At 39.0% G+C, this 15,517-nt stretch overlaps 1 protein-coding gene across 1 annotated transcript in view; it reads right to left on the bottom strand.

Annotated features, from left to right (window-relative positions):
* LOC134353353 (exocyst complex component 1-like) overlaps positions 1 to 14,800 on the bottom strand; it is a 107,003-nt gene extending 92,203 nt beyond the window's left edge. The window contains exons 1-2 of the mRNA XM_063061387.1: positions 14,448 to 14,800; positions 1,701 to 1,831 (exon numbers count right to left, since the gene is read on the bottom strand). Of these exons, the coding sequence (XP_062917457.1) occupies positions 1,701 to 1,831; positions 14,448 to 14,571 (255 nt within the window). The 5' untranslated portion in view covers positions 14,572 to 14,800. The remainder of the gene's footprint in view (positions 1 to 1,700; positions 1,832 to 14,447) is intronic.
* Positions 14,801 to 15,517: the final 717 nt, after the last annotated feature.

Raw genomic sequence — 15,517 nt, 5'->3', positions numbered from 1 at the left:
TTCAACATCTTCCAACTCTATGTCACATCTTTCTGCTGATTTGATACTATTCTTTACCAGCAGAGCCACGCTACCCCCTCTGCCTACCTTCCTATTTCAGCTCCCACTACAACCATCCTTCAGCATTGATTCAGAGATGGCCACAACATTCAGTGATGGCCAAAGCCTTATAATGTTGCAGCTGTAAAACCTTGCATAGACCACACTTCGAACATTATATTCGACTCTGGTTGCCTCATTATGAGGATGTGGAAGCTTTAGAGGGTACAGAAGAGACTTACCAGGGTTCTGCTTGGATTAGGGAGCATGTGTTAAGAGGATATGTTGAGTGAACCAGGGCTTTTCCCTCTGGAGTGAAGGAGGATGAGAAGTGACTTAACAGAGTTGTACAAGATGATAAGAGAGATAGATCAAGAGACAACCAAAGACTTTTCTCAGAGCTAAATGGCCAATACAAGGGACATAATCTTAAGGCGATTGGAGGAAAGTATATAGGGAATGTCCGAGGTAACTTTTTTTTTTACACGGAGAGATGTGAGTGCATGGAATGTCCTGCCAGGTATATTAGGGACATTTGAGAAAAATAGAAGGATTGAGAGCTATATGGGAAGAAGGGTTAGATTAGTCTTAAGAGTAAGTAAAAGGTCGGCGGCACAACATTGTGGAACAAAGGGCCTGTACAGTGCTGTAATATTCTATGTTCTATGCTGGTAAATTAATTTGGCTAATAACTAGTTTTAGCTTAACATGCATGTATTCATTTTTTTATAGCTTACCAGACTGGAACCTCAATTTTGAGAGTACTTTGTCTTAGCATACTTTTGGAGACATGCTGAACCAGAAGCAGCTATCTAGCTTGATGGTCACAGTACAGTGAATGATGAACATCACCAGGTTATGAAGTTACACAATATTGTTGAAACCAAACCTTCTGCTGTTGATTGGTCAGTGTCTTATGGATAACTACATTTGAGCTCATGGATTTGTGCTGAATCTGTTGAAGTTCAGTGTGAAGTTGGGACTTAATCTCCAAGTGGACTACATAATGGCCCCTCCTACTAAAATCTCACAGAGAAACCTACCTGTAACAAGTACACTGGTAGGCATAAGACTAAGTTCAGTAGATTTTTGTTTCTATTGCCTCTCTTAATTATGCTCAACAGGTACTCATTCATCTAGGGCAGTGGTGCTGTGTAAAGATAGACGCTTTCATGCATCAAGTTTACTCCATTACATCAGAATAAGAAACTGAAACAAAAGAAATGTATTGCTGTATATCAATGCTTAACTGAGCAGCTGCATCACAAAGATCAGGACAATTCTAGGTACAAATCATAATACGTCTTGATTTGTTGATCTCTGCTGAAATAGCAATGCTGCGCAATACCTTACGGGGTTATAGAGAAAAGAAAATCAAGTCCAATATTTGATTTCTATGACTTCCTCCCAAGTGAAAGTGCAATGGTTGAAATCTAGGAAGGTAGAAACTCTTTGCAAAAATAACATGCCAACCTATCAATAGTTCTTATAAGGAGTCATTCATAATTAATATCCACTGGGGCAAAGTACAGGAGAGCATGTAGACTCAGGAAAGTAAACAAAAGTAAGAACAAAACTGCAAAAAAAAAATCATGTAACATTCCTTTAAACTATTATTTGGATTGATTGTCAGAAGAGCAATAAAATAATTTTTCATCTACCTTATCTGCATCCTTCCCGTCAACTTCAAGCAAATCTTCAAATGACCACCATGCCACCTGCTTGTATGCATCACCTTTGTCAGCTTTTTTAAATTTCACAAGGGAAGCTTGATATGGACGATCAGTTGATACTACACAAGGAAATAAATGGAGAATCATTACAACTAATGGCAGAATACTATTAGAAACAAAAAAATCTGTTATACTTGATTGATCCATCTGAATTCAACTTCATTTCGATCAGCACAGTAAAAGCTTGGTTCAAGTAAACTCAAAAGGTTTTTAATTCTTTTTTTATCACATGTACTAAATAATGACAGATAATTCAATTTGGGCACATGCATAGCAAATCATAAATGGGTCTCAGCCCAAACATCGACTGTTTATTCATTTCAATAGATGCTGCCTGACCCGCTGAGTTTCTCCAGCATTTTCTGTGTGTTGTGTATGCAAATATGAGGGCATACTTTTTGCCCATTCACTGCCAGTGTTGAAAGTGCAACTTATTCTGAGTCTTTGCCTTCATTGTAGTATGTAGGGGCTCAATAATAATGTCTCAGAGGCAGACAAGTGTACTTAAACTGTCAAAAAGGAGTATCATTCTGCATGACAACTCTGGCAGGGATTCCAAGACATTACTTCCTACAAAGTGAAACTCAACAGCATGAATGGTAGCGATGCTTCACTACCAGATGAACTCAACACCTTCTATGCCCGCTTTGAAAGGGAGAATATAACTGCAGTTGTGAAGATACCTGCTGCACCCGGTGACCCTGTGATCTCTGTCTCAGAGGCTGTCTCTAAAGAAGGCGAAAGGCCCTAACAGAGTACCTGGTAAGGCTCTGAAAACTTCTGCCAACCAACTGGTGGGAGTATTCAGGACATTTTCAACCTCTCACTGCTTCAAAAAGGCAACAATTCTACCAGTGCCTAAGAAGAACAATGTGGGCTGCTTAAAGACTATGGCCCAGTAGCACTCACATTTACAATGATGAAATGTTTTGAGAGGTTGGTCATGACTAGACAGAACTCCTGCCTCAGCAAGGACATGACCCACTGCAACCTGCCTATCACCACAATAGGTCAACGGCAGACGCAAACTTAATGGCTCTTCACACAGCCTTAGACCACCTGGGCAATACAAACACCTATATCAGGATGCTGTTCATCGACTATAGCTCGGCATTTAACACCATAGTCCCATAATCCTAATTGAGAAGTTACAGAACCTGGGCCTCTGTACCTCCCTCTGCAATTGGAACCTTGACCTCCTAACTGGAAGACGACAGTCTGTGCAGATTGGTGATAATATCTTCTTCTTGCTGACGATCAACACTAGTGCAGCTCAGGGGTGTGAGCTTAGCCTACTGCTCTTCTGTCTCTATACCCACGACTGTGTGGTTAGGCATAGCTCAAATACCATCTATAAATTTACTGATGATACAACCATTGTTGGTAGAATGTCATATGCAGATGAGAGGGCGTACAGGAACGAGATATATCAACTAGTGGAATGATGACACCGCAACAACGTTGCACTCAATGTCAGTAAGATGGAAGAGCTGATTGTGGACTTCAGGAAAGGTAAGACAAAGGAACACATACCAATCCTCATAGAGGGATCAGAAATGGAGAGAGTGAGCAGTTTCAAGTTCCTGAGTGTCAAGGTTTCTGAGGACCTAACCTGGTCCTAACATATTGATGCAGCTACGAAGAAGGCAAGACAGTGACTATACTTCATTAGGGATTTGAAGAAATCTGTTATGTTAACAAAAAGAACTCAAAAGCTTCTATAGATGTCCTGTGGAGAGCATTCTGACAGGCTGCATCACTGTCTAGTATGGGGGTGATAGAGCACAAGACTGAAAGAAGCTGCAGAGGGTTGTAAATTTAGTCAGCAGCATCTATTATTAAGGACCCCCAGCATCCAGGCCAAGCCCTTTTTTCATTGTTACCATCAGGTAGGAGGTACAAAAGCCTGAAGGCGCACACTTAACGATTCAGGAACAGCTTCTTCCCCTCCACCATCTGATTCCTAAATGGACATTGAACCCATGAACACTACCTCACTTTTTAAATATATATTATTTGTTTTTGCACATTTTTAAACTATTCAATATACATACACTGTAATTGATTTACTTATTTATCTTTACTTTGTTTCTTCTATAATATGTATTGCATTGAGCAGTTGCTGCTAAGTTAACAAATTTCACGACACATGCTGGTGATAATAAACCTGATTCTGATTCTGAACACAATACTTTAGGAAACTTTGTGCAATTGTGAAGGAAACTGTGGAAATCCACTACTTGCAGTAGGCTGCTTTGGTGAAGCATCTGAAAGAGTTAAAAAAAATTAGCTAAAAAAAACTCTGAAAAATTAGTTTCAATAGTTGTGTTTAGTCTAGAAAACCTTAATTAACCATTCCTCATAGAATCACTCTGTGAAAAAAAATCAAACCCAGAAACTGCTACAAACTTTAGAATTGCTTTTCTTAAAAGAAAAAAAATAACAATAACTTTTAACTAATGGGAGTGCTGTTAGTATGTTAGTAAATGGGAGGCAACAATGTTTGCATGCCGAACATCGCACACCCAAAATTTACACACTATTCTGAGCTCTATTATGGAAAGAAATTACCAGACAGATAAAGGAAAACATTTGAAGATTTGCTTGAAACCTCCTTGAGAAAACGGAACATCTCACAGTTTCTTGGAAATTTCTGTCTCATCACTATTCAAAGTGTAGAAGGAGCATTGGGGAGGATATTGAGAAACTCAAGCTTGCGCATCAGGACCACACAGAAGCCCTACTTAGGCTGCAGGAGCGCACAACCTCATAATTCCACCCCCCCACCCCGACCACCACCTGCCTGCATGTGCCAATATCTGAATTTCCCACATTGGCTTTATCGGTCACTTCAAAACCCACAAACTCAAAATGGAATCAGTCATCCTCTATCATAAAGGACATCTGAATTTGTTAGTTTAAAAAAAAACTTTTAAAAATCCTAATTAGAAAATGATATAAGGAAAGAACTTTAAAGGGAACTATTCGTATTTGCCCTTTGGGCCAAGCAAGTCAATCAAGGCTGTAGCAGCAAAACTAAACCAAAACAAAAAAAAAATCAATTGTAGCTAGCCTGTGGCCGCTACAGAATTGTTATACTTGCATTAAGTGCCCCCAGCTCCAATGGTTGCTCCAAAAGTTGAATCCTTTATTCAACCTTTTATTAGCAATTAGCAGACAATCAAATTTGAAGCAATGAACTTTAGCGTACCCAAGTGTAAGCTAAACTATATTCAGCATTCAGCAGAAGATATGACCTCCACCGGTCCCAAGCTATCAACTGCCATGAAATAAGCAAGAATACATTACTTATTCCCTTTCCTTTTACCATGCCTCCACTCATGTGACTCATATTACCATAATAAACATACAACACAGAATACAAAGCAGATAGAGATCAGATACTCTGTATATGGCTCCTACAAAGGTGACCATGCTGACCATGGTGCCTAACTAAGCTAGTCCTACATTGCTCTAAACTTTTCCTATTCATGTACTTATCCAAGTTGCTTTTAAATGTTGTAAATGTACCTGCGTCAGCAACTTTTTGTGGCAGTTCACTCCATATACTGACACTTTCTGGATGAAAATGTTGCCCCTCAGGTTCTTACTAAATCTCTCCCATCTTATTTTAAAAGCAGACATTCCAGTTCTTGATTCCTCAACTCTAGGAATGTATGCATTCATCATACATCATTCATCATAATTTTTAACAACTCTAAGGTCATTCTTTTTTCTGTTGTGCTCCAGTGAAAAGTCCCAATTTGTATACAAAAATGGCAAACTAACAACAGGAAGTGCTGCAGAATCAGTAAAATTTTAAGATTAGAGATAATAAATGTATTTTGCAGCCACAGTTACATCCAACTTTAAAGTGACATTTTTCTTCAAAAATATATCTAAAGTCACTGCAAACATATTACTATTAGTGGGGATTTGGAAGCTTAACAACAAGTGTTAATAAATAATCCAGAGGTGTATTTCCTGATAAAATGTTAATGCCTGTACATCCCAAGAGGTCAGTAAATGCAGCAAGGAAATGTATTGCATGTGAGGAGTCAATGGGCTCCCAGATCAGAAATATAGGAGATAGAATTTTTCACAATTGCCACAGTAATTCAGAAAACAATTAATTCAGAATGATTTTGATAAATATTAAGGGCCCCAGTGCAGTTAGAGAATTCTGATTCAAATTCAATTCAGCTATTCATAGTTGCACATAACTTTATAAAACACATCAATTACTTAATTAATTCAGTTTCTATCAAACATTTTCATTTCATTGTAGGACTGGGCTAAAACAGTATCTGGAGCACTAGAAAGACCATAAGACTTAAGAGCAGATTTAGGTCATTTGACCCATCAAGTCTGCTCTGCCATTCGATCATGACTAGTTTGTTTCTTTTTCTCTCTCAACCCCACTCTCCTGTCTTTTCTCTGTAATCTTTGATGTGTGACTAATCAAGAATCTATCAACCTCCACTTTGAATATACCCAATTACTTGCCCTCCACAGCCATCTACGGCAATTATTCCCACAGATTCACTTCTGGCTAAAGAAATTCCTCCCCATCTCTGTTCTCAAGGTATGTCCTTTTATTCTGAGCTGTGCCCTCTGGTCCTGGGCTCTCCCATTTTTCGAAACATCCTCTTCATGATAGCTTAGTAAAGAGGTTTCTTTCTTTTCAAATATTCTTTTTTATTCAAAAATAAGCACGAGTACATCGAAGTAAACAGCATTTACAATGTCTCAAGAAAAGGAAACATTATATAAAGATTGAAAAAATTTTGTGATGGAAAAAAAACCGTGCTAAGCAAGAAAAGTGGGAAAAAAAGAAAAATCCCATTAGGTGTTCAACCCCAGAGCTATGCGTCATGCATAAAGCTTCTAAAGATAAATATCAAACTGTCAGCAAAAAAGAAAGTACCAAAAAAAATCTACAATTAGATTGTGGAGAATCCATCAATTAACTCAAATGATAATAACGAGCAAATGAACCCCATCTTTTCTCAAAATCAAACATAGGTTCAAAGGTTCGACTTCTAATTTTCTCCAAACTAAGACATATGTTATATAACCAGCAACAATGAATATCAATCGAGACAGGTTATAAAAACAACCAAATGTTTATTAAACACGGATAAACAATAAGGAAAAAAAAACAAACAAAAACTTTAACCGAAAGTTAACAGTTATGCAGCCGTTCACCAAATCGTCACTCGGCACTGGTTCTTAAAGCGTTAAATGCGAAAACAGTTCTTAAAGCGATACAGTCAGATACAGTTCTTAAAATGGTAAATTCGAAATTCCAACAGATTTATACGTTCAACTGGGGGAGACTTCTCTGGAGAAGGATTTCTTCACAGACGTGACTTTCCTGCAGGTTCTGTCCGCAGGATTCACGAGACAGTAAATAAACAGTTTAAAACAACTGACCTTAAATTCTTTTAGAGAGAGCAAACCTTTGCATGAACTCTTTGCTCTTTTTGGCAAGAGTTATCTCGATGCAGGTCGCTACTCCTTCAACGAAGACTCAATAAGGTCGATCCTTTGTTAAACTGCCAAACGATGCCGACTCCTCTTGATCCCTCGATCCTGTACTTCGATAAAGTCTTCACTCTCCCTTCTACTACTGGAATTGAGTAAATCAGCACATCTAGCCAAAAATTTCCAGTCCAAAAATATTGTATCTTGCAATAGAATGCAACACTCTGTTTTAAAAATGAAACTGTGTTACAAAAGCAAACACGCAACAGAAACGGAGACACAGCACGTTCTACCTGGAAATCTACAAACTAAAAACTAACTGCGTCATCTGGGGTCGACCCTTATATACCCATGGTGCACATGTCATCACATGACCTCACATCGGCGGGAAAATTATATCAGGTGACCGCCAAAAGACCATTACATCATTCTCACAAAAAAAAACACAGCTCTCCTTGAGCATGTAACACATAGCATCACTTGAGAGAACCATTGCGACAAAGTGGGAGCTGTTGTATCCTTCCACTTCAACAAAATGGCCCTCCTAGCTATCAATGTAACAAATGCAATAACATGTTGGTCAGACACAGAGATACCATGGATATTTTGAGGAGTTATTCCGAAAAGCACAGTTAATTTGTTAGGTTGTAAATTAATTTTAAGTGCTTTAGAAATTGTCGAAAAAACTGACTTCCAGAACTGTTCCAGTATAGAGCAAGACCAAAACATGTGTATCAGTGTCGCTATCTCAGTTTTACATCTATCACAATAACTATCAACATGAGGGAATATTTTAGACAATCTCTCCTTCGTTAAATGGTAACGATGTACAATTTTAAATTGAATCAGTGAATGACTAGCACAGATCGAAGAAGAGTTAACCAACTTCAGAATTCGCATCCAATCCTCCGTCATAAAAGTCAAATTGAGTTCCTTTTCCCGATCTTGTTTAATCTTAAATAAAGGGCGCTTATCCCATTGTAATAGTAAATTATAAATTCTTCCAATGGAACCCTTCTTTGAAGGGTTCATACTCATAATAGTATCTAACAGGTCAGCATCCAATACCTAAGGAAAATTACTTAAATATTTTTGTAAGAAATGTCTAAGTTGGAGATATTGTAAAAAGTGTGAGTATGAAAGAGAATATTTATCAACTAATTGTTCAAAGGACATCAGTCTACCTTCAAAAGTGAATTGTTTCCTATAAATGAATCCGTTTCTATGTATGACAATACTCCTTTCAAAGTCATAGATCCTTTTAGTTATTTAGGTGTCACAATCACTAAAAAATATAAGGATCTTTATAAAGCCAATTTTGTTCCTCTGTTAGACTCTATGAAATATTTATTTAGTAGATGGAGTCCAGTTACATTTTCTCTTGTTCGTCACATCCGTATAGTTAAAATGATGATTCTACCAAAATTTTTATACCTATTTCAGAATATCCCTGTTTTCTTGACTAAAAAGTTTTTTGACTGGATTGATTCTATTATTTTATCTTTTATCTGGAATAATAAAAAACCAAGAATTAGTAAATGTCACTTACAAAAGTTGAAAAAGGATGGAGGTCTCGCTTTGCCTAATTCAAGAATGTATTACCGGGCTATTAATGTGCGATACATGTCCTTTTGGTCATATTGGGTTGATAAGAAGGATTGGCCCATCTGGGTAGATTTGGAACTGAAAGCTGTGAAACAGTTTTATTTAACTTCGTTATTGGGAGCTGCTTTGCCTATACAATTAGCTAAAGTTGCTAATTTAAACTTATACTCTGTGATTAAGCATTCTTTACAAACTTGGCTTCAATTCTGCAATTTTTTTAATCTTAAAAAATTTAAGCTTTGTAGTTTAATTTATCGAAACTACCTTTTTAAGCCTTCTTTGAGTGATTCAATTTTTTTACTTTGGAAAGATAAAGGTATTAATTCTTTTTTGGACTTATTTAAGAGGTTTCAATATTTTGTAAATTTCAATGAGATTCCCGTTCCCCCTCAGTCTTCTAAATTCTGGCAAGTACAGGACCAGAACCACCAAATGCTCCTCATATTCATTCCCAGGAGCATTCTAATAAACCTTCTCTGGATCCTCACCATCATGTCATTTCTTAGATGCAGCGCCCAAAATTGGTCACAATACTCCAGATGTGGCCTGACTACACCTTATAAGGCCTCAACACAACATCTTTGCTTTTATATTGTAATCCTCCCGCATTTGCCTTTCTTGGTGCTCACACACCCGGCAAGCTAACCTTTACGGAATCCTGCACAATGACTCCAAAGCCCCTTTGTGCCTCCAATTTCTGAATTCTTTCTTTGTTTAGAAAACAGCCTACACCTTTATTCCTTCTACCACAATGCATGACCATACACTTTCCTATACAGGTCCAGAATCCCTTATCCGAAATTCTGAAATCTTAAAACCTTCAAAAACCGAAGTGTTTTTTCATGGAGTGTGCAGCATGTAGTAACAAGTCTTGTTTAGCACGCCAACAGCTGACGTCACTCAGGTGTGACGTGGCAGAACTAGCAGAGGCTGTCAAACGTCAGTTGTGGCTCAGCGCTCGTACTGGTTACACGTGCATTTGCTATTTGCTGATATTTTGTGTTCACTGTTGACTTTGTGTTTAATTTCACTGTGAAAATGTCAAAAAGAGCTGCAGATACTCCTATGGGTAACAATGAGAAAAAGAGAAGGAAGCATCTATCATTATCAATAACGCAGAAAGTGGAGTTATTGCAGAAGCTTGATCGTCGCGTGTGATCAGTTAATTGCTGGCCTTGAACAACGTGCATTTATCAGTGAGCAAGAGATTATGGCAGTTTACTCAGTTAAAGAGAGATTGCTCAGACAAAGTCTGAGTTAATGAGACAGATGACACTTGAAGAAGTCTTTAAAAACGCTGTCTGTCGTAGTGCTGCTTCATAACTTGAAAATCTTGTTCCTGGCCCATCAGGTACCTGTAGAGTATTTAGCTTTGTTTGCCAGACATAATGCAACTTAACTAGAGGTACCTGTACATATTTAGCTTAGTCTGAGCCTGTATATGTCCTAGAGTATTTATGTTCTACATTTATTCCAGTAAGTCATTTAACATGTGTTTGATTAGGTTCATTTGAAGCTGTATATTTTAATGTTTTATTGAATGTTTTTGTTGGAAATAAAATGTATTAGTGTATTTATGGTCTATAATTATCCCACTATTTCATTTATCAGTATATTACTCTATAAATAAACTGTAATAGTATTTGTAAAAGAGCGCGGATCGGGAAAACCCGGAAGTTCTCTCTCCAGCATTCATTGTTTGAGCATGTACAGACTTTTTTTCTTGTCATTATTCCCTAAACAATACAGTATAACAACTATTTACATAGCATTTACATTGTATTAGGTATTATAAGTAGTCTAGAGATGATTTAAAGTATACGGGAGGATGTGCGTGTGTCCAGAGCTCTCCCAGGTCCTAAAGTCCACCCGCACTGGTTAATTATCAATATAATTATCAATTTTCTGAAATCCGAAAAATTCTGAATTCCGAAATGCAACTGGCCCAAAGGATTTTGGATAAGGGATTGTGGACCTGTATTGCATTCCATCTGACACTTTTTTCCCATTCTCCCAACTTGCCCAAGTTCTTCTGCAGACTCCTTGCTTCCACAGCACTATCTTTGTATTGTCCACAAACTTGGCCACAAAGATTCCCTCTTTCCCTTCTGCCAGTCAGCCATTCCTGTAATATCACGAGCTTCTAGCTTGAATAGCAGCTTCTTGTGTAGCACTTTGTCAAAGGTCTTTTGAAAATCCAAGTTAGCAACATCCGCTGACTCTCCTTACTCAATCACTTCCTATAGTCTCACTGCACAACTTGCTCAGAGTTCCCCCAATCTGAACTGTCTCGAGTATCATTGTAAATTATTTCACTATTTCTGGCCATGAAAATTCATACAGTCCTTCTATTCAGCTATTATTTGTGAATATTCATACTTCATCTAGGATGAATAGTATATTCCATCCATAGGCCAAAAGCCTCAATGCACACAAGACTGAAGCTTGCAAGTATTTGTAGTCATGGTTCCCAACAGACGAATGTCCACTTGAGAAAAATACAACATAGTATATGTACCAATAAATTATTATTCAGCATAGGTCAATAGTCTGGTTTTCGGAACAGTAATTATAAAAAGCTACCAGTGTTAGACATCAGTACTCGAAGAACAGAGAACAACTGTGGGAATTTTGTGCATTAGTAAATTAACACAAACATGTCAAGGTTCTTGTCAGTGACTCAGCTTGACACCATTATACATCCACTGCAATCAAGGGAATCCAGCACTGTGGCAATGCAAGTCATACAATTATTTCATATCTCCAAATGCCCCAAACTAGATTCTGATCTTCAGTGTGATCAGGTATTCCAGCTTCCTCCCATATCACATAAACATGCTGGAAGGTAAGTGAATTGGTAGGAGAATCAGAAGTATTATTGGTCAGGCATGAGGGCAGGTTACAGTAAAATAACTGGAGAATGGGACTGCTCTAAAGCTAGCATAAACTCATTGGGCTGAATATCCTCTTTCTAGGTCAGATGCAAATATTACTAAATTAAAGATTAGTGAGCAACACACACAGAACTCAACATGTCAGGCAGCACCTATGGAAAAGAATAAACAGTTGACGTTTCTGGCCAAGACCCCTCTTCAGGACTGAGAAGGAAGGGGAAAGATACCAGAATAAAAAAAGGTGGGGGGGGTGGTGGGAGAGGAAAGAGGCTAGCTGGAAGGTGATAGGTGAAGCCAGGTGGGTGGGAAAAGTCAAGGGCTGGAGAAGAAGGAATCTGATAGGAGAGGAGAACGGACAACAGGAGAAAGGGACAGAGGAGGGGACCCAGGGGAAAGTAATAGGCAGGTGAGTGGAAGTGAAGAATCAGAGTGGGGAATGGGGGGTTGGGGGAATTTGTTCATCAGAAGGAGAAATTGATATTCATGCCATCCGGTTGGAGGGTACCCAGGTAGAATACAAGGAGTTGCTCCTTCACCCTGAGGGTGGCATCATCTTGCAGCAAGAGGAGGCCATGGATTGACACCACACGTTAGAACAGGAATGGGAATCGGAATTAAAATGTTTGGCCACTGAAGTCCTGGTTGTGGAGGATGGTGTAGAGGTACTTGACGAAGCAGTCCCCCAATTTACAACCGGTCTCACCAGCGTACAGGAGGCCACATCAGGAGCGCCAGACACAATACATGACCCCAGCAGATTCACAGGTGAAGTGTTGCCTCACCTGGAAGGACTGTTTGGAGATGAGGGAGCAGGTGTATGGGAAGGTTTAGCACTTTGGTCCCTTGCAGGGAAAAGCGCCTGGAAGAGGATTAGCAATTAATTTAATTGCAAATTAGATAGGCAAACTCAGAACTGATGAATATAATTTTGCAGAAATTTCTGGCCGTAATTCAATATTCCATTGCAGATATCCTGGAAACAACAACCTTATCTGACTGGCAATTCAAAAGCAGATGTAGCATCTAATGGGATATGAACAGTTGTGCTACATTATTTTTACAAATTGCATCTAAACATCCTGAGTAATACTCATATTAAATACAAGACATTTTAATCATTTCCACTCCCACATTTATCAGAAGAAAATTAAGATACTGTCACACAGCTCCAGAACTGATAACAAAGACATGGATTGAATGCAATAAAACAAATTTTGGCCCACGCTTTTCAGTCTAAGTATTTGTCTAATAATATATCAGATTGTTATTAACACAGGGCAAATTCTCTGATGCCAAAATTAAATTAAGAATGAGACTTAAGTACAAGCAAATTTAGTTCTCTAACTGTACAAAAGAGAAACATTATTAGCTATATTTCTGTAAAATGGGGAAGTTGCATTGGAACATGCAACCTCTGAAATGGCTTTCCCTTACAACTTGCAAAACAAGGTGATGCATTTAGTATTTCACTAAATGTGGATCATTTAGGTTAAAAAAGGGACATTCAAAGGTGGTAAAAATTTGGTGGAGATCACAAAGTGTAGTTAAAACCACCACATTACACTGTAACACATTCAGAAATTCAGTTAAGCTGGGAAATTCCAGAACATAAATATGCATCTTGAAATATATATTGGCCTCCTGTGCAGATATTGATAACCAAACAATAATCAATGAGCCTATACAGTAATAAGAGCTTATCATCACAACCTTTTAAAAAACATTCTTTCATATAAAAAGTAAATATCCCATCACCATACAGTCCTCTTGCCGACTAAATACTGCAGTCGCAACACCATCAGGGAACACACTTAAATGTACATACTATATAACCAATACAATAGGTAGCTTGACTTGGTTTCTCCGTAGCAGCAGTCAAAATTGTTCCCAGTAATAGCTTGCACCATCTGCAGTAAAATTTCTCCAAGAATCATGAAGTATTTTCAGGCAGTAACTAAATTCAAACCGTTCTAATGGGCAGGAAACAACGGCCTTTTTCAATTCCCAAAACTTAATTTTAAATATTTGTTCAATGTGTGTGCAGTGAGACGAGGTGATTTCATCTCTTTCCTTGACTTTCTTTAACATTTAAGAATCTAATTATTTGTTAATTGTCTCATATGCTACTGTACAACGTTTAATACTGCAGCACAACACATCAGAGTTAATGACTCAAGTAAATTTTGACAAGATAAAAATCTAGCAGATTTACCATGGTGATTTTGCTATAAATCGGAAATACATTTTATATTGCTGAGTGGGTTACGGTAAGTTGGTTTACAGTAAACTGAGCATATCATTTTGTTGTTAAGGTGAAATTGTGCTTAACTTGGCTTATTACCATCTCATTCAAAATAAGCAAATGAGTAGATCAAACGCATTATGAAGTTTTCAGCTTGAACTACACTGATGCATTTCAAGCTCCAAATCAGAAGCAAATTGAGTTGACATCTTATAACCGACATCTAAAATGTCTTACACAAGCAGACTAGATTCTTTTTCAAAACAAGATAGTAGCACTTGAAGCTTCAGCAATTTGAGTCATGGGAAACTGCATACGTTTGTCTAAAACTTTTGTTCAGTGATTGCATGATGCACTTGCTCCTCGCATCAACTTCAAACCGGATGACAACTCGCTGTAAAAGCTTCTTAACAAACCAACCAGCTCAGAATCATACAGCCCACGCACCTGCGACACATAATATGCAGTTTTTCCGTTTTTTTCCGGCTTTCCAGGCATACACCAAGCCCAGAAGCCTTTCTTCTTGTGGGGTGAAAAAATCCTTCTGTAACTGGTTCCGAATGGCAATCATGTCAGGTATAGAAAGGACACGAATAACTGACCGCTTGAAAATAACTCAGCAACTCTCGGAAGATGAGATAGCTGTACACATGATAGGGCAACCCTTGCGACCAAAACGGACAATTTGGCTAAATGCGTATTGTTTTTGGTCGCTGTTGATCGCTTAACAGAGAGATAAACTGTGTACAAGAAACGATTGCTGTGACACAGCCGTCCTCCACCTTCCTGACTTCACCAACGGACACGCGCTTCCGGCCAACCGACGCGCGAGGGAAATCCTGCGCGTGCAGCTCGAGCTTCTCAGCCAAAGCGAGGCTGGCCGCTCCTGCGCGCGGAGGCTCCGCCCACCCACCGGATTGACACCCGCGCCGCACGCGCTGAATCCTGTCGGCGTCGGGGTCGGGGATCGGGCCGGGCAGCGTCCGCGGGAAAGGCCGACACCCTGCAGGCTATCTGACTGTGTTGCTCAGTCCCGCGTGTTCATGATTCACACTCGTTCGCCTGGTAACTGAATGGTGCCGGTTGGAATGACACCGGTGAGGGGATGATGTTGGCATGCTTGTTTTGCCCGAGGTACTCCGTGGCACGTCGTGGGAGGTTGGTCGAAAACCGATCGTTGGGTCAACGGCTGAAGTTGCTTGCGTTTCTTCATTTCCACAGTAACATTCTTCTTTTCCGGCTCAAGGACGGCTTCAAGACCTTGGCTTCAACACCTAATTGTGCAATTGGATCCTGGATTTCCTCACTTGCAGACCTCAGTCAGTTCGGATTGGCGACAACATCTCCTCCATCGGCGTGGGCCCCTATTCAACTCGCTTTACACTCATGACTGTGTGGCTAAGCACAGCTCCAATGCCATATTTAAGTTTGCTGAGGACACCAGTGGTAGGTTGAATCAAAGGTGGTGATGAATCAGCATATGGGAGGGAGGTTAAAATTCTGGTTGAGTGGTAACA

The sequence above is a fragment of the Mobula hypostoma genome, chromosome 10 (assembly GCF_963921235.1).
Source record: "Mobula hypostoma chromosome 10, sMobHyp1.1, whole genome shotgun sequence".
Lineage (NCBI taxonomy): Eukaryota > Metazoa > Chordata > Chondrichthyes > Myliobatiformes > Myliobatidae > Mobula > Mobula hypostoma.
This window is presented reverse-complemented; position numbering and strand designations above follow the sequence as displayed.